Below are 20,512 nucleotides of genomic sequence, written 5' to 3'. Positions count from 1 at the left end.
GTGTAGAATACTGAGTGGAATTCTATGTTCTGTCTCCTCCCCCTCTGGTAGAACCTGACCTATGAAATCATCCTGACGCTGGGACAGGCATTTGAGGTGGCCTATCAGTTAGCTCTCCAGGCCCAGAGGACCAAACAGCACCAGGGCATCCCAGCAGAACCCGGGGCAGAGGTCATCGAGACCAAATCCAGCCGGCCCGTTCCCAAACCACGGGGTGGCGTAAGGAAATCAGGGGTGAGTTTGTCACATGCGCACACAGACAATTCTCTTCTGATTTGGACAGGAAACAAACAAGTGATTTATCAAAATGCTGCAGCTCCTTACATCATTGTGAATACATTGTGAAAATCTGGCAGTAGCATTAAAACATTAAGGAATGGATTGCCACTGAACACATGCGGCTGGTGGTGCCTTAATTGGGGAGGACGGGCTCATTGTAATTGCTGGAACGGAATAAATTGAATGGTATCATACACATGGGTTCCATTCATTTGATACAGGTAACTGCCAAAATAAAGGGAACACCAACATAAAGTGTCTTAATAGGATGTCGGGCACCACGAGCCAGAACAGCTTCAATACACCTCGGCATAGATTCTTCAAGGTTCTACAAGGGATTGATTACACACAATTTCTTCCATGAGAAATTCCATCATTTGGTGTATTGTCTCAGGCTCCTCTCCAGAATCTCCCATAAGTGGTTCAATTGGGTTGATCTGGTGACTGAGACATGCACCACACTTTAAACCCCTTATGCTCCTTCGAGACCCCTCTTTCAAAGTCACTGAGATCTCTTCTTCTAGCCATGGTAGGCAAAATAATGGGCAACTGGGCATTTTTATACATGACCCTAAGCATGATAGGATGTTTAAATTGCTTAATTAACTCAGGAACCACACCTGTGTGGAAGCACCTGCTTTCATTATACTTTGTATCTATAATTTACTCAAGTGTTTCTTTATTTTGGCAGTTACCTGTACCATTCACTCCATCCCAGCCACTATTATGAGCTGTCCTGCTCTCACCAGCCTCCTGTGCCACTGTGATGATCACAGGGCTGCTTGGACTATTTATTATGTATAACAAACAGAAGGTGTGTTCATACACAATCCTTCACCTTAGGAAAATTGTGTTATTTTGACATAGCATGAAAACAACACAATGACGAACACCCCTAAAAACAAGCTACCACACCTTCATCATAGCTGTGCTTTGGGATTAATAGCTATATACTGACGCTATTAGCAGAGGGGTTTCATTATGTAATGCCTTTCTCTGCGGGAGGTATCAAATGACAGGTACCAGTCCCATCCCTCCCATCGGTACACACACCTGAAATCTCATGTCCTCCAGTTACTGGACGAAGCAGGGTGTTGTGAGAATCTGTCCCTTCTTCCTGTTCTGTTTCAGTCCTCCCCATTCTGTTGTTCCACCATCCCTGGACAGCCCGTATTTCTTCTCCCTCTTTGTCCTTTCACTTCCCCTGTGTTAATGTCTGTCTCTCGCTCTCTTCCTGTCTGCCCTGTCTGTCTCTTCCAGGACTCTCCTCTCCTGCTGGACAGTCGCTCCTGCTGTTACTGTCTCACCTGCACCACCCACCGTCCCTCCTTCCTCCCACTGCACCACTCTGCCAGCCCTGTTGCCCAGGTGCTGCTCTCTCCCTCTCTCTTCATCCTCCTTTCTCCCGTTCCTCATCCTTTGATCATTCACCCTTTCTACATAATTGTATGTGTTACTGCCTTGGCTTGATCAATCCCCCTATTACCAATCCTTTACCAAAAACTCACATTTCTCTCCTCCCCTTTAATCCATCCACATTACTCCTTTGTCTCTCCTCTTCACGCCTCATTTCTTCTCCGTTTTTGTCTCAATGGGGTTCTCAACCTGGAGTCACACGACTTTTTTTCTTTCAAAAAGATGACATCATGTTGAGACACCATCAACCCTCTGTTGGTTACTGTGTTGTTCTTTACTGGACCCCTTGATAGTTGTAAAGCCCTTGGGAGCCCCCTAGTGGTATGAACATTCCAGGTTGGGAATCACACTTGATTTGCTGATGTGATGTGGTATATCTTGGTCCTCACTAGTTCCTCTGTTAAGGTTTTCTTACTCACACTTAGTACATTTTACTGTGCTTCAATGAGTCATCAGTTCCTGTCATGATCTCTCTGTTTGCACAACATGTTCAGGCACAATACACTGTTGTAGCGGTATTGTTAGAGAGGAGTAAAATAGATTTTGTTTGGGCGCCAATCAGGCTCCGTGCAGGATTTCACCACACCGTGATCTTAGAATGACTAACATGTAATTCAGCACACTAATTGCATTTATTTGTCTGTTGACTCTCACTCTAAGAAGTGTCAAATCCTGTATCTGAGCCCCCTCTGTGTCCCCTACCCCACCAGGTGGACCCGTTGGAGCTGGAAGTGGACTCCCAGTCCCAGGGCAGCACCACGTGGCTGGTGGACCCTGTCCCCAAAGACTCCAAGAGGACCATCAGCACTAAGTACGAGACCACCATATTCTGAGTGGACCCGACACATCTCCCGCCCTCTGCCCTTTGACCCTGGGCTTGACCTTCTGACTTACTGTACCTTTCCTATTCCTCCTCCTCCATCTGTGTGCCTTTCACTGTGACTCTGCCTCTTTCTCAGGAGGGCCAGAACCCTCCTGCCCTCCTCTGTCTCCACCTCTCCTCTGTCTGCTGAAAGACTCAACTTCTCTCCTCCCCCTGTCTGTTATTCAGTCTACCATTATGAGACCTGCCTCTTCTGTCCTTGCCTCGCCACTGCCTCTTCCCCTGACCACAAATCTGTTAGTGGGGTCTAACTGAACAACCTCCTGGACTAACACCCTGATCACTGCTCCTTTTCACTGTGTTAAACTGCTGACTCCTCTGGGCCCTGAATCATTGCTCTGTGATCATCGTACAGTATGTGGGGCGGCAGAGTAGCCTAGTGGTTAGAGCATTGGACTAGTAACCGGAAGGTTGCAAGTTCGGACCCCGGAGCTGACAAATCTGTCGTTCTGCCCTTGAACAGGCAGTTAGCCCACTGTTCCTAGGCCGTCATTGAAAATAAGAATTTGTTCTTAACTGACTTGCCTAGTTAAATAAAGGTAAAGTTAAAATTAAATATTCCTAGGCATTTGGTTCCCCTTGCCTCTGTGAAGCATGATACTCTACCTTGTCCTTCCACTTCCCTCACATTGACACTGTTAGTTCTGCTTAAACTGTTCTACTGTATGGTGCTGTTATTCAGTACCCCAAGCTATGAAGTGTGAAGGACAGCTAATGTAATCCACAAATCCAGTCACTGATTAAGTTTGTTCAGTGGCTACCATCTCCATTCTACCTCCCCACTCCTCACCATTCCTCTTTCCCTCCCCCAAATTCTCTTAGGACAATCCTTAATTTTTTTATCCATCTATCCCTCCTTCCTTTTTTCCTTTCTCCTCTGGGTGCTTTTACTGCTCTACCAGGCGACGGCCACTGTGAGGCGCTCTTGAAGAACTTTCCCCTTCCTTGTTTCCTGAACTTTAAACTCCTGACTCCAGTGCTCAGAAACAAATATCCGATTCTCTACAGCGAAGGATCACGTACCTGGATGAACATTGTTTCCAGAAGATTCATCTGTTTCTCTGCAAGGGGATGGAAGACAACTCTGGACTAAACCCTAACCCCCCCCCCTAGAATTGGCCCATTTAGGTTAACAGAGGGAAGGGCATATTGATGCGTATCCTGTCTGATTTATTATTGCTCTTTGTGTCGGTTTCCCATAGTTAATCTGAGTCTGGGAAACTGTCACTCTTGTGTCATGCTGCCAAAGTAGGCTAGGGTCCAGCACTGTGATAGGAGATCTCTACTGGTAGCTATTGGAGTTAACATTGATGGGGGATAGATAGGACACAGAGGTTCAAACATATCATGGTGTCCTACATAGATGTCCTCACTGTTATAGACAGCAGTGTGGGAAATCAATCTGAGCATGCCTTGCTCTTTGACTGAGAATTTGATATCTAGTGCAATCCTTATTTGGAGTGTCTTGAAAACTTGGTGAATGCTTGGATGCTGGGGAAATATGTGCATCAAAGATGATATGAGGAGAACTTAAATGGACTGTTTATTCAATAGAGTATGAGCCAAAATGCATGAATTCTGCTCTAGCCACCAGTAATAGACTTGGGTGACGGTTTCAGTCTAATTACCCAGCCTAGCCGGTAGATCCGTCAATATAGGGCTGATCGGTTATATTAACCTTAATGAGGAGGAGAGCTCATCAAATCTCTCACTGGAGAGGAGTGGTTAGGTGAAATGCGTCAAAAGAATAAACTGCTGTACCATCCATCTTTCCTAATCCAAGCATGTCTTAATGGACTGAAAGATGAAGGCATAACCTTGTCAAGGCACATATTCTGTTTAGATGGTATCTAGTCCATCCACTGTGGTTAAACAGAGGCTGATGTATACAGATTAAAGGTACAGCATTACATAATGTTGCTATACTTTAGGCATGGTGCATTCAGTGTTCTCATTTGAAATCGTATCACTCTTTGCATCGATCTATATTTCTAACTCATCGCCATATTCCAAATAGTGCCAAGATGCAATCAACCCAATGTCCGTTGAAAGTAAACCGTGAAATAGGAGACTTTCCTTTTTTCCCTTTAATTTTCCTTCTTTTTCTTCACTACTCATACAGTTTCTCATTTATGTTCATCATGTTGTCATTGATGACTGTCTGTTTGTTTTACTATTCACCCTGCCTCAATCGATATTCAGTGCTAACATGGAAGCGGAATTGAATCATTATCTAGAAAAATCTGTTATCTTGATATCTACGCCATTTTGTTTTCAGTTGGCTCAGTTATGTTTTTACATTATTTTAACCCCAGTGCTGTGTTGGTGTGTGTCTCCCTTCCATGTAGCTGACTACCATGACCGGACACCCAGCCAGAGTGAGAGGTCAGGGGTGACCCATACCTATGGGGTTGTGTTGTGTGGCAGGATGCATTTTTGGAACCAGGAGAAAGGCCACTTTCCATGCACCCTTCCTACCAGTACCACTGGAGACATGCTTACATACACCAGGAGGGCCCTACCTCCTCTCTGACACCCCTGGACCTCTCCTCATGCGCCACTCCTTCTCACCTCCACTGAGGTGTTCAGCTCCAGGGGTCAGCGCTGTAGTTCTGTATCACACAGACAGGAAGTCAGCCCCCAAGCAGTAGGCCCAAACAACCAACATCCTCAGTGCATCCACTTACTTACACGGGGAAATGGACTCAACGTGTCAAAGCTTGGTCAGTTATCCAGAGACTGAAAGGTGGGTGTTTGTTTGGTAGGCATCTCTTTCAATGTGAAGCACTCAACATCCCTCCTTTTCTGTTTTTATTTTTTTACAAATGTAAACATGTTTATCCTTGACAGGCCAGTGAATGCTGTTCAGACAGTGTACTTTATCTACAGGGGTTCGAGAGTGTCTTGTTCCCAGTTGTTGTTTTTCCCTGACATTTTGTGACTTGTGTATCCATTCCATGAGAGTTGAAGATGGATGCTTCTCTAGATCGATCCCTCAGAGGGGCCTTTCCCATACACGTGTATGTGTCTTCGCTGAGGGCTACGCTAAGCTAATGTTTACTCTGACAGGGAATTTTATTAAGGTACAGACAGTGGTAATCAACATAAAAATATATTTTTGAGAAAAGAAGTAGAGATCTACCTGGATATCTCACTGGGAAATGGGAGACAGATTTAGATAAAGGAATGCATTAAAGTTGTCCTCGGTATGCTATGCTCACTAGGGTACGATTGGGTAGAATAATTACAATGTGAGATTCAGCAGTACACTCACAGGCTTTCTCATGTCCATCCATTCAAGCACCGAGTCAGTTACATCAAAGCATCGCTTTATCTTCATTTTCTCATTCATAACATACAGAACTGTGATAGTTAATGTAATAGTGTACAGGAGGAATAATCTGACATGGATGAAGTTTGGAGGGCTGTTCAACTGACACTACAGCAACTTTTAAAACAGGGGGTGTCTTTTGTATGTTTAAACTGTTCAGTTACTGGAAACTATAGGACCTGTTAGGAGGTACTGTGATGGCCTTTTATCCCCCCTGAATCTATTTGATTTATTTTAAACTAGTCAACCCAGAAAACCAGTCCTGTAAGATTTTAGGTACAATATGGTACACAGTGTTTTCTCCCCATATGGTATCTCTCCTGGTACGTTGACTGTTTTCTGTTTTGGGTACTCTGTGTTCAGCTGGAGTGTTGCGCCTCTGTGGGTACATAGACTAGCTATATGGTACTCACTCTATATGATACAGCTGTCTTTAGCTGGTTGATGTGAGCACCTGCAGCTATCAACCTGGTCCTGTCTCCGCGTTTGCACATAAGGATCATGGGTAGTACAATGGGACTATTCTGATGATATTAATGAAGACTATGATGATGATAACAATGATATTGGATTGTAAATTAATCTCTAGCAGTCTGTATTTTGATACTTGAATGATTTTGTTTTTATAGATATCTATGTATATGTATGTACGTATGTAATTGTTTTGCCACATCTGTAAAAAAAGGACTGTCTTATTAAGTTCAACATATCATGATACTGTTAGGTTCTAATTTTGAGTAAATAACTCACGGACACTAGAGAAGCTTAACCAAGTTGAATTCTTCCCAAAGGGTTGTTACCGCTGTAATTCAGACACAGACATAGCTTCCCCAGTGGTAGTATTCATACCCAACCTTGGGTGGAGTCTCCTTATCTCGAAACATTGCATTATTCTTGCTAATCAGGGAGCAAAGTGACATGAGCCTTCAACGGTTTCTCCCCTTATCAGTACTGCCACATGCAATCGTGTTCCCTGCACTCAGCCCCTCCCAAGCTTCATTATGGCACCCCTCATGTCTCTTTAGTACCTAATGTTCCTATACTTCTGAGTATAACAATGTTCAAAATTTCACCCCTGATTCCAACAATACCCAACGATTGAAAACGGGCCGAGAGAAAGAACTCGGAGGGACATCACTACAGAAACAAAGAAAAAAGATTGTAAATGACCTTTGGGCTTCCAGTCCTTTTTTATGGTTATTATTTTTCATAATTGTACAACTAATAAATGAAGAAATTATTAACCAGATTCCTCTGGTCTTTTTTTCTATGTACTTGACAATCATTCAGCCATGAAGAATTTCGTACTGTAGGCTCTGATTGTCTTGTTGTGACTACACACACATTTAGAGAAAAGGTAATGATGATAGTATGATGAACCAACATGATCACGTCTTAGCATGCGCGGTTACCTGAGAGGCTTGGTGTTGCATCTACTGACACATTCAATTTGATATTCAGACCGTTACCAAAGTGAAAGTACCATTAGACTTCAGTGGTTAATGTTTACTGAAGACCTGGATAGTCAATAACATCTCTAACTACATTTCTATAGAAATGTTTTGTTTTATTGCTTTATACTTCAACTGTGTAAAAGCTGAAATGTCACATGCTTGTCGGGTGTCAAACGTGTAAGAGCTTGTATGTGAAGGGGAAAGGCAAACCAGTGACTGTGATGAAGGGTGGGCGTTAGTTTTGCATCGCCCTGAGTGGGCAGAGCTTGCACATTTTAGACCATCTATTGGTTCTTAAGTGAAATCTCCACCTATCCGGCGCACTGGGATGCAAAACGAGCGTGCCGGTGTTTTTCGAGACAAAGCAATCAAATATATTTATTAAGCCTTTTTTTACATCAGCCGATGTCACAAAGTGCTGTACACCCCAAACAGAAAGCAATGCAGATGTAGAAGCACGGTGGCTAGGTCAAAAGAGAGATCAAGGTCCAGAGTAAAGCCAAGTTCCTTCAGTTTTATTTGAGATGACTGTACAACCATCAAGATTAATTGTCTGAGCCAACAGAAGACCTCTTTGTTTCTTGGGACCTAGAACTAGCATCTCTGTTTTGTTTGAGTAAAGCATTTGCCGCCATCCACTTCCTTATGTCTGAAACACAGGCTTCCAGGGAGGGCAATTTTGGGGCTTTGCCATGTTTCATCAAAATGTACAGCTGTGTATCGTCTGCATAGCAGTGAAAGTTAACATTGTTTCCAAATGACATCGTCAAGATGGAAAATATATAGTGAAAACTATAGTGGTCCAAATCAAATTTATTTATATAGCCCTTCGTACATCAGCTGATATCTCAAAGTGCTGTACAGAAACCCAGCCTAAAACCCCAAACAGCAAGCAATGCAGGTGTAGAAGCACGGTGGTTAGGGAAAACTCCCTAGAAAGGCCAAAACCTAGGAAGAAACCTAGAGAGGAACCAGGCTATGTGGGGTGGCCAGTCCTCTTCTGGCTATGCCGGGTAGAGATTATAACAACATGGCCAAGATGTTCAAATGTTCATAAATGACCAGCATGGTCGAATAATAATAAGGCAGAACAGTTGAAACTGGAGCAGCAGCACGGCCAGGTGGACTGGGGACAGCAAGGAGTCATCATGTCAGGTAGTCCTGGGGCATGGTCCTAGGGCTCAGGTACTCCTCCGAGAGAAGGAGAGAATTAGAGAACGCACACTTAGATTCACACAGGACACCGAATTGGACAGGAGAAGTACTCCAGATATAACAAACTGACCCCAGCCCCCCGACACAAACTACTGCAGCATAAATACTGGAGGCTGAGACAGGAGGGGTCAGGAGACACTGTGGCCCCATCCGAGGACACCCCCGGACAGGGCCAAACAGGAAGGATATAACCCCACCCACTTTGCCAAAGCACAGCCCCCACACCACTAGAGGGATATCTTCAACCACCAACTTACCATCCTGAGACAAAGCTGAGTATAGCCCGCAAAGGTCTCCGCCATGGCACAACCCAGGGGGGGGGCGCCAACCCAGACAGGATGACCACATCAGTGAATCAACCCACTCAGGTGACGCACCCCTTCCAGGGACGGCATGAGAGAGCCCCAGTAAGCCAGTGACTCAGCCCCTGTAATAGGGTTAGAGGCAGAGAATCCCAGTGGAAAGAGGGGAACCGGCCAGGCAGAGACAGCAAGGGTGGTTCGTTGCTCCAGAGCCTTTCCGTTCACCTTCCCACTCCTGGGCCAGACTACACTCAATCATATGACCCACTGAAGAGATGAGTCTTCAGTAAAGACTTAAAGGTTGAGACCGAGTTTGCGTCTCTGACATGGGTAGGCAGACCGTTCCATAAAAATGGAGCTCTATAGGAGAAAGCCCTGCCTCCAGCTGTTTGCTTAGAAATTCTAGGGACAATTAGGAGGCCTGCGTCTTGTGACCGTAGCGTACGTGTAGGTATGTACGGCAGGACCAAATCAGAGAGATAGGTAGGAGCAAGCCCATGTAATGCTTTGTAGGTTAGCAGTAAAACCTTGAAATCAGCCCTTGCTTTGACAGGAAGCCAGTGTAGGGAGGCTAGCACTGGAGTAATATGATCAAATTTTTTGGTTCTAGTCAGGATTCTAGCAGCCGTATTTAGCACTAACTGAAGTTTATTTAGTGCTTTATCCGGGTAGCCGGAAAGTAGAGCATTGCAGTAGTCTAACCTAGAAGTGACAAAAGCATGGATTAACGGAACCTTGAGAAACACAAATTTACAGTTGATTTGTCAAAGGACAAACCATCCACAGAGACAAACTGATATCTTTCTGACAGATAAGATCTAAACCAGGTCAGAACTTGTCCGTGTAGACCAATTTGGGTTTCCAATCTCTCCAAAAAATGGTGGTATCAAAAGCATCACTAAGGTCTAGGAGCAGGAGGACAGATGCAGAGCCTTGGTCTGACGCCGTTAAAATGTAATTTACCCCCTTCACGAGTGCAGTCTCAGTGCTATGATGGGGTCTAAAACCAGACTGAAGAGTTTCATATACATTGTTTGTCTTCAGGAAGGCAGTGAGTTGCTGTGCAACAGATTTTTCTATTTTTTTGAGAGGAATGGGAGATTTGATATAGGCCGATCGTTTTTTATATTTCCTGGTCAAGATTTGGCTTTTTCAAGAGAGGCTTTATTACTGCCACTTTTAGTGAGTTTGGTACACATCCGGTGGATAGAGAGCCATTTATTATGTTCAACATAGGAGGGCCAAGCACAGGAAGCTTAGTTGAAATAGGGTCCAGTATCTAGCTTGAAGGTTTAGAGGCCAAGACTATTTTCAATGTGTCAAGAGATAAAGTATTAAAACACTTGAGTGTCTCCCTTGATCTTAGGTCCTGGCAGTGTTGTACAGACTCAGGACAACTGAGATGTGGAGAAATACGCAGGTTTAAAAAGGAGTCCGTAATTTGCTTTCTAATGATCATGATCTTTTCATCAAAGAAGTTCATGAATTTATCACTGCTGAAGTGAAAGCCATCCTCTCGGGGAATGCTGCTTTTTCGTTAGCTTTGCGACAGTATCAAAAATAAATTTAGGATTTATTTTTAGGATTGTTATTCTCCTCAATTAAGTTGGAAAAATAGGATGATCGAGCAGCAGTGAGGGCTCTTCGATACTGCACGGTACTGTCTTTCCAAGCTAATCGGAAGACTTCTAATTTGGTGTAGTGCCATTTTCGTTCCAATTTTCTGGAAGCTTGCTTTCAGGGCCTCGGGTATTTTCTGTATACCAGGGAGCTAGTTTCTTATGACAAATGTTTTTAGGGGTGCGACTGCATCTAGGGTATTACGCAAAGTTAAATGTAGTCCCTCAGTTAGGTGATAAACCGATTTCTGTACTCTGACCTCCTTGGTGGAGGGAGTCTGGAAGGGCATCTAGGAATCTTTGGGTTGTCTGAGAATTTATAGCACGGCTTTTGTTGCGATTGCAAACGTAATAAAATGGTAACCCGATAGTCCAGGATTATGAGGACGGAAAAAAAATAGGTCCAGAGTATGACTGTGGCAGTGAGTAGGTCCGGAGACCTGTTGGACAAAACCCACTGAGTCGATGATGGCTCCGAAAGCCTTTTGGAGTGGGTCTGTGGACTTTTCCATGTGAATATTAAAGTCACCAAAAATGTTAATATTAGCTGCCATTACTACAAGGTCAGATAGGAACTCAGTGTGGAACTCTGTATACGGCCCAGGAGGCCTGTAAACGGTAGCTATAAGAGTAGGCTGCATAGATTTCATGACTAGAAGCTCAAAAGACAAACGCAGCCTTTTTTTGTATATTGAAATTTGCTTTCGTAAATGTTAGCAACACCTTTACCTTTGCGGGATGCGCAGGGGATATGGTCACGAATGTAACCAGGAGAGGCCTCATTTAACACTGTAAATTTATCAGTCTTAAGCCATGTTTCAGTCAGGCCAATCACATCAAGATTATGATCAGTGATTAGTTAATTGACTATAACTGCCTTGGAAATGATGGATCTAACATTAAGTAGCCTTATTTTGAGATGTGAGATATCACAATTGCTTTCAATAGTGGCAGGAATGGAGGTCTTTATTCCAGTGAGATTGCGAAGGCGAACACCGCCATGTTACGTTTTGCCCAACTTAGATCGAGGCACAGCCACCATCTCAATGGGGATAGCTGAGCTGACTCCACTAAGCTGGCAGGGTGGCTAACAGCCTGCTGCCTGGACTGCACCCTATTTCATTGTGGAGCTAGAGCCCTGTCTATGTTCAAATCAAAATCAAATCAAATGTATTTATATAGCCCTTCGTACATCAGCTGATATCTAAAAGTGCTGTACAGAAACCCAGCCTAAAACCCCAAACAGCAAGCAATGCAGGTGTAGAAGCACGGTGGCAAGGAAAAGCTCCCTAGAAAGGCCAAAACCTAGGAAGAAACCTAGAGAGGAACCATGCTATGAGGGGTGGCCAGTCCTCCTCTGGCTGTGCCGGTTGGAGATTATAACAGAACATGGCCAAGATGTTTAAATGTTCATAAATGACCAGCATGGTCAAATAATAATAATCACAGGCAGAACAGTTGAAACTAGAGCAGGTGACGTCACCGATTGATACGCTATTTAGCGCGCACCACTAACTAAGCTAGCCGTTTCACATCCGTTCCATGAGCAAACTGTAATAAACATTTTTTTCAGTTTCTGACAAGCCGGGGCCCATTACGGTTCCCCTAAATGGACAGTAATATTGTGGCGTTCAATAAATGGACATAAACAGGCACACAAAGAATATTAGATAAAGATTAGATGCATGCTGTACATAGGCCACAGAATGAGGACGTAACAGGAAAATAGGGAATGCATATCTCTAAATATACTGTGACCATAAATATGGAGAGAACGGGGTAAGTTTGTCTTTTTTTCCTTTAACTAGGCAAGTCAGTGTAAAATGAGCCACCCCCATTATCTAAAATCTAGATAACTACGGTGTCAGAATGAAATATATTGGTTTACATGGATGACCAAGATCCAGAAGTATGTATGTGTATGTATATATTATAAATATTTAAGTGTGTGTATATATAAGTGAATACTATAATTCCCTTACCAAAGTGATTGTAAATGTAATAAATGGCTCAATACCGCTCTCTGCTTAATGTTATATAAGCTGGACAGAACGATCTAGAACCAAAAGAAACGCACACCTATTAAAAGGAGGTGCTGGCTAGCGGAGTAGAACACTTGAAAATTAGAGAGCCGCACACTCTAGGAGCTCAGATGCAAAAAAATAATTATCAACGTTTCGAGAGCCAAGCTGTCTTCATCAGGGTATAATCACAAACCCTGCGGGATGACTCCTTTATATAGTGTCAAAAGACACAGGTGTCTGTAATCAAGGCCAAGAGTGACCTAATATCATTGGTTAATAATCAAATATTAAAATGTCATACAAACAACAAATGGATAGCATACGATCATAGATTAATTTGACTACACAAGCTTACAAACAATTACAACGGCAAAGTCACAATAATCACAAGAATGGCTTCAGATCAAAGTCGACGTTGAGACCGAAGGGCGCAAAGGTCTTTAAATTAAAGATCCAGGCAGCCTCTCGTTTTAAGAATACATTATCAAGGTCACCCCCTCTCCTAGCGAGAGTGACATGTTCGATGCCAATATAACTCAGAGACGAAATCGAGTGGCCTGCCTCCAAGAAGTGGGCCGCAACTGGATAAGTAAAGTTTTTACACCTAATGGTGCTACGATGCTCTGAGATACGTACATTTAATTCGCGCTTTGTTTTACCTACATAATTTTTACCACAAGGACAAGTTATAAGATAAATAACTGCCTTAGTGGATCACGTAATAACACCTTTGATTGGGATCGATTTCTCTATTTGTGGGTGTTTGAAGGATCTACATTTATAAGTGCCATTGCATTGAGCACAGCCATTACATTTGTAATTTCCGTCCAGTAGGGGCGCAAATAGACGTTGTTCAGGAATATCTTGGGGTGGTAAATCAGAGTGTACCAATTGGTCTCTGAGATTTCTACCCCGCAAGAATACGGCCAAGGGAAGGTCCGAAAACACATTACCGAGACTATCATCGGATTTTAGGATGTGCCGATGTTTTTGAACAATTCCCTTAATTTGTTCAGAGCACTTTGAATAGCGGGTAGAAGAACGCAAGAATGCGTCTTTTTGCGAGACTGACCTTGAAAAAGGTCATGTCTCGTTTTGTTTTGAATTTTCTCAATGGCAATATTAATCTGATCATTCTTGTAGCCCCTCTCCTTGAACTTTCTTTGCGTCTCAGCCACATTTCTGTCGAAATCGGATTGTTTTTTGCACATTCTTTTGATTCGACTGAATTGGCTGTCGGGCAATCTATTTTTCAAACTATTTCTCACCCTGCTGAGAGACGGCCAACCTGTGGCAGAGCATGAGCTCAAAGGGGGGCAATTGCTACGAAGGAGACTGGACGTACCAGCTGAGAAAGAGTCTGACAATCACTGTCCAGGAGCTGAGAGAGAGACCCAACTACACCTGCACTGCCAATCACATCAGTATGGACAACAGGCTGGATGTCAGTTGGGATAAGACTAGGAGCCAAGGGATGCTCTGAGATACAGTATCATCAGATTATGTGCTTTTTAGCAACCATTATGGTCCACCTCTGTTAGAGGTTACAAATTACAAAGTTGTTGCAATAAATATTAGTAATGTAATACTGTCATGTATACATAATTTTTTACAATGTAATGTAATGATAATATTGTGTTTGTATTCATTGACAGTTCCTGATACTGGCCCAGATAGCGCCTCCATCATTCCAGTAGTCCTGGTAATGACAGTCGTGTTAATTCTGATTGGGATCCTTGTTGTTTTTGGCATGTGGAAGTGGAAACACGCAGGTGGGTTGGGGTTAGAAGAAGAGAATGGTGGTTACAGATGCAGAAAGTGTTTGGATGCTGATAACTTCTGTATTTGGAGTGATGAGTTTCATTGGTTGAACTTATGCAATAATTGATTAAGGCTGCCCTCTTCAGGTGGAGAATGATCTTACATGGACATATCATCCATGGATTGATGAGGCATTGAAAAACTGTATGGTTGAAAGAGATGGTGCAAAAGGAGTGGCTAATACGTCTGGCTGCACATCTGATTTACTGCAAATTAAGAAATGATTTGACTGAACTCAACAAAAAGAAGAACAAATTGTATTATGAAGTCAGATCAATGATATAAAGAATTACGGGAAAAAACTTGAATTTAAAATAAAATTATAGGCAGACAGACAAATTCAACTTCATCTTTCATTGAATCAGATGGCTTATTCATCACTAAACCATTTGATTTTACCAATAATATTAATGATTACTTCATTGGCAAAGTGGGCAAATGTAGGTAGGAAATGCCGACAATGAACAGTGAGCCATCTTATTCATGCATTAAAAAACTAAGAACGGTGCAGTTTCTTGGCAATTTCTCGCATGGAATAGCCTTCATTTCTCAGAACAAGAATAGACTGACGAGTTTCAGAAGAAAGTTCTTTGTTTCAGGCCATTTTGAGCCTGTAATCGAACCCACAAATGCTGATGCTCCAGATACTCAACTAGTCTAAAGAAGGCCATTTTTATTGCTTCTTTATAATCAGGACAACAGTTTTCAGCTGTGCTAACATAATTGCAAAAGGGTTTTCTAATGATCAATTAGCCTTTTAAATGTATAAACTTGGATTAGCTAACACAACGTGCTATTGGAACACAGGAGTGATGGTTGCTCATAATGGGCCTCTGTACGCCTATCTAGATATTCCATAAAAAATCATCCGTTTCCAGCTACAATAGTCATTTACAACATTAACAATGTATTTCTGATCATTTTGATGTTATTTTAATGGACAAAAAATTAGCTTTTCTTTTTTTTTAAACATACTTTTAAAATGTATTTTTTTATTTATTATTTTTTTGCCCCCTTTTTCTCCCCAATTTCGTGGTATCCAATTGTTAGTAGCTACTATCTTGTCTCATCGCTACAACTCCCGTACAGGCTCGGGAGAGACGAAGGTCGAAAGTCATGTGTCCTCCGAAACACGACCCAACCAAGCCGCACTGCTTTTTAACACAGCAAGCATCCAACCCGGAAGCCAGCCACACCAATGTGCCGGAGGAAACACCGTGCACCTGGCAACCTTGGTTAGCGTGCACTGCGCCTGGCCCGCCACAGGAGTCGCTCGTGCGCGATGAGACAAGAATATCCCTACCGGCCAAACCCTCCCTAACCCAGACGACACTAGGCTAATTGTGCGTCGCCCCACGGACCTCCCGGTCGCGGCCGGTTGCGACAGAGCCTGGGCGCGAACCCAGAGTCTCTGGTGGCACAGCTGGCACTGCAGTGCAGTGCCCTTAACCACTGCGAACAAGGATATTTCTAAGTGACCCCAAACTTTTGAACGGTAGTGTACGTGTCAGCAACCACAGCTAATGAAGTCACTGAAACCCTTAACAAGGAGTTGCAGAAAGTTTTAGAATGGGTGGCCAGTAATAAACTGGTCCTGAACATCTCTAAAAGTAAGAGCATTGTATTTGGTACAAATCATACTCTAGACCTCAGCTGAATCTGGTCATGAATGATGTGGCTGTTGAACATGCTGAGGAGACTAAATTACTTGGTGTTAACTTGGATTGTAAATGGTCATGGTCAAAACATATAGATTCAAGGGTTGTAAAGATAGGGAGAGGTCCGTCCATAATAAAGAGATGCTCTGCTTTTCTGACACCACACTTCAAAAAGCAAGTCCTGATTATTGTCCAATCATGTGGTCAAGTGCTGCAAAGAAAGACCAAGTTAAGCTGCAGCTGCCCAGAACAGAGCGGCACGTCCATTGTAAACAGAGGGCTAAAATAAATACTATGCAAACTCTTGGCTAAGAGTTGAGTAGAGACTGACTGCGTCACTTCTTATTTTTATAAGAAACATTAATGTGTTGAACATTCCAAATTGTTTGCATAGTCAACCTACACACAGTTCTGACACACACACATTTACTCCACCAGACAAGCCACCAGGGGTCTTTTCACAGTCCCCAAATCCAGAACAAATTCAAGAAAGCGTACAGTATTATATAGAACCATTTTTGCATGGAACTCCCTTCCATCTCATACTGCACAAATGAACCGCAAACCCGGTTTCAAAAACAGATAAAGCAACACCACACAGTACAAAGCCACTCCCCTATTTAACCTAGATATTTTGTGTGTATGTATTGATATGTAGGTTATGTGTGCTGTTTTTAAATGAATGTAGTTCTGTCCTTGCTCTGTTCTTGTCTATTAATGTTTTGTGTGGACCCCAGGAAGAGTAGCTGCTGTTGCTTTCACAACAGCTAATGGGGATTCTAATAAAAAAAACGTTTACAGGATGATTAGCTTTAAATGTTTAGCATCTTTATCAACGATGTATCATTTGTGGGCAATATGACATGTCCCATTGGTGATCTACCTGTGTCAATATGTTTTTCTAGGCGTTCCTACATATTCTGGACATATATACTCTGCTGCCAAAGATACTGGTAAGTATGTAAAAAAAAAATGTTTTTACTTTGTCTCTATACCATATCATTAAGGCTTGTACTCAATAATTCTTGTCCAATATTACTCATCATATTGTGTTAACCATTCTCTTCCAGAGACAGAACAGAGCAACTCTTCTTTAGAGACAGAATCAACAGATTCTTGATACTACTGTATCATCTACTCATAACATCTCTGCTGAAGATGAAAGGAAGTGGATGATGGTCACCTATTTCAAAAGTAAAATGAACAAATCCATAACTAATCCTCAAGCAAGCTTTTCACTCCAGCAATGTTCCAGGGTAACTCACTAATATGGTTAATGGCACAGGGATAGCCTAAACTGGGATTGATTTCATCAACATACAAGTCTTTTAATTTTTTTTAATTTGACCTTTAAAATATATATATATGTGTACAATTTCATAAGACAAATCAAATACAACGTTAAAGAATAAGTCCATCCATTGTATTGCACCATGAACTTTTAATGATTGCTACAGTCCTCATTTAAGTCTGATATCTGGAACTGTAGCCTATAACCTGTAGTGTATTGCCAGTCTTGCAGTGTCTGCCTATTATCAAAAAATTACCACAAATGGAAATAAATCAAATGAAAAATAATCTATAATTGTATTGTGTTAGATTTGATACCGTAAAATATAAATAATAGTAAATGTACTGGCTGTGTAATATGTGTTTCTTAAATTGTCAAATCAATCCATGCTTATTCATCTGAAATGGTTCAGAATAATCTATAATTGATGGAGGTGCAAATTGACAGTAAGGCTCAACACCCCCCCCCCCCCCCAATTTGAATCACTGCATTCTCTCGCTGAGCGTGTGGCAGAAGGTAGTGTATCACTAACCTAAGTATCCTAAAACCACCAAGGAGGATTAAGCCACCACTAATTTATAGGGATTATGCCTGTGTTATTTTGGTTAATCGTTGACCTGAAAATAGGACAAGAGAAGGACTGTACTACACAACTGCTCATGTCACTCCAAAAGGTTTATCTACTAGTTATATGCCCATAGATAAAAGTAATTACTGAGAATGTGTTGCTCTCCTCTCTCTCTGACAGAGGGTGTATGGTTAATGATTTCCCATCAGCCCTCCTCTCTCCAGAACAGCATTCCTGCTATTCTCCAAGCAACTTTGTGGAAATACATGCTATTCTGGAACAGTAGGGTGCACCATGTGCACACAAGACCTGTGTCAATAACACACCTCAAATAAGTCTCCTTTTATTCATTCATGTATACACAACATATTTTATTGTATATATAATACATTTTCTGTTCCTATTAGCCTATTTGTTAGTGTTTAACATTATTCATGTTGATAAACAAATTATCGGCCTTATAGTGTGCAGAAAGTACACTCCATAACTTAGTAGCCTAAATGAGGGTGTCTGCTCGTCAAATCAGGTGGTTTCAGAACTAGGAATACATAGCTCTGAAATCTAAACACAGAGGCACAAGTCGTCACTCTAGTTAATTAGTGACTGACTGAGCCTAATGTCAACATGGCTAACAATGCCATACCACTATTTCCCAAAGCTTACTCTCTGTTTCCCATCGCTTTAGAAAGGACTCTTGCAAAACACTTGACCCATGAACTTATATTTGCACCAAGATCTTTGTCTTGATGCTGTATGTATGTGTTAATACTTGAAGGTAAGTGGAAATTCAGTTCCACAATGCCAAGACAAGCATTGATTTATGATTTTCATTAATAACAGGGAACAGGTATGCAAGCTACTGTATTCCTCATACCAGCCTCATTCCAGGGGCTTTTATTCTTAGACTGAACAAGGTCATTAACTACCAGTGTTTATACCATGGCATTGTTGAATACACCTTTCTGATTGGCTTGAAGGGCATTCTATAGCGCGCATTATTTCCCTTTATAAACTTGGTGGTTCGTGACCTGAATGCTGATTGGCTGAAAGCCGTGGTATATCAGACCGCATACCAAAGGGTATGAAAAATCATTTATTTTTACTGGTCTAATTATGTTGGTAAACAGTTTATAACAGCAATAAGGCACCTCCGGGATTTGTGGTATGTGGCCAATATACCACGGCTAAGGGCTGTATCCAGGCACTCCGTGTTTCGTTGTGCGTAAGAACAGTCATATATTGGCCATATACCACACCTGTCCAGGGTGTGTACATTTGCACAGTAGAATTCAATGGCAATAGTTCATTTTTACATGTTTTGTTTGAGCTGCTTTTGAAAGCAAAAGTCGGATTAAAAACACTTCGTATTTTGAATTCGATTTTCATAATGGCAAGCTAGGACTGATAGTTTGGTTAGCTAAACTAGCAAATCTGTTTGTTTGGTTACCACAGCAACTACTGTAGCTGTCTAGTAAACTTGCTAGCTACTTCAGTGGATGTTGAACACATTTCTACCGTAAGTGAACACATTTCTGACGGAAAATGTATTAAATTATAACCTTTGTATAAAATGGATAATCAACTCTGATCCCTGTGTGTTTTCCAGAAAATAATGCAATTCTGTAGGTCAGTTCTGCTCGGTCATGGAACAATGGAACACACCTCACACGTTGTCCATTACTTTACATAGAACTCATGAGAATGCCCGAGAAGCCGGCGTTTGGAGGATATTCTACAAAGGGTTGGTCAAAACAAGCATTGTGATTGGTTGAGTTGGGTTCTAAATCATAAAAAAATAAACATTTGGTACGGGTAAGCCTATGATGCAAACATTGTAGAGTGGCCTTTTATTGTCCCCAGCACAAGGTGCACCTGTGTAATGATTATACTGTCTAATCAGCTTCATGATATGCCACATTTTTAAAGTGGATGGATCATTTTCGCAAAGCAGAATTGCTCACTAACAGGGATGTAAACAAATTTGTGCACAACATTTTGTGTGTATGGAACATTTCTGGGAACCTTTATTTCAGCTCGTGGAACATGGGATCAACACTTTACATGTTGCATTTATATGGGTCGTGAACTGACATCTTTTCTCAGCCAGTTGAAAGCATGAATCAGCATAATTTTTATGGATATATACAAATAAATGTCAATAGCAAAACAGGTCAAACGACATGAAATACCGCTAGTTTGCTGTCTTACCAGCTTCAGTTTGAAGTGTATGCATTAGCTGTGTAGTTGGCTACCTCCTCTGAACTGTGTCCTGACGAGAGAGCACATTTTCTTTGCCAGGCGATCATCAGCATCATTAGCTCATTGTTATATATGTATCCAAAACACTGCCAGAGATGTGACCCAGTCGTTTTGTTCTGTATCTATGGACAGTCATTCGTTCTAAATGTTCTGTTGCCATGATGGCTGGCAAAGTTCTTATCCCTTGCTTGCTAACTAGCCAAAGTTGGCTAACACAGTCACGTCAAACAGTGTAGCCAGAATAACAGCAAAGGAGCTGCATTTGTATTTGTTTAAGCTGTTTTCTAGTGATTTTTTGGGGGGGATACATTCGTAACAATGCGCTAATGATGTGCGATTTCGCCTGGCATAGGCCACACTGCTCAGAAGAGATAGCCAACTACTCAGCTAAC

At 42.1% G+C, this 20,512-nt stretch overlaps 1 protein-coding gene and 1 long non-coding RNA gene across 11 annotated transcripts in view; both read left to right on the top strand.

The window, feature by feature from the left end:
• Positions 1-7,158, top strand: part of LOC135528211 (ankyrin repeat and SAM domain-containing protein 1A-like) — a 118,239-nt gene extending 111,081 nt beyond the window's left edge. For 3 of the 10 annotated variants that reach the window (XM_064957147.1, XM_064957146.1, XM_064957143.1), the window contains 2 exons: positions 52-234; positions 2,406-4,920. In XM_064957147.1, coding sequence (XP_064813219.1) covers positions 52-234; positions 2,406-2,528 — 306 coding nt within the window. In that variant the 3' untranslated portion in view covers positions 2,529-4,920. The other 7 variants (XM_064957140.1, XM_064957139.1, XM_064957138.1 and 4 more) reach the window with 4 other exon arrangements.
• Positions 7,159-13,392: 6,234 nt separating this feature from the next.
• On the top strand, positions 13,393-17,594 carry LOC135528204 (uncharacterized). Its single transcript, XR_010453518.1, has 3 exons — positions 13,393-14,295; positions 16,908-16,955; positions 17,073-17,594. It is a non-coding gene; the product is annotated as an uncharacterized LOC135528204 (long non-coding RNA).
• The last annotated feature ends 2,918 nt before the right edge of the window (positions 17,595-20,512 follow it).

This window comes from Oncorhynchus masou, chromosome 33 (genome assembly GCF_036934945.1).
Source record: "Oncorhynchus masou masou isolate Uvic2021 chromosome 33, UVic_Omas_1.1, whole genome shotgun sequence".
In the NCBI taxonomy this organism is placed as follows: Eukaryota; Metazoa; Chordata; class Actinopteri; order Salmoniformes; family Salmonidae; genus Oncorhynchus; species Oncorhynchus masou.
This window is presented reverse-complemented; position numbering and strand designations above follow the sequence as displayed.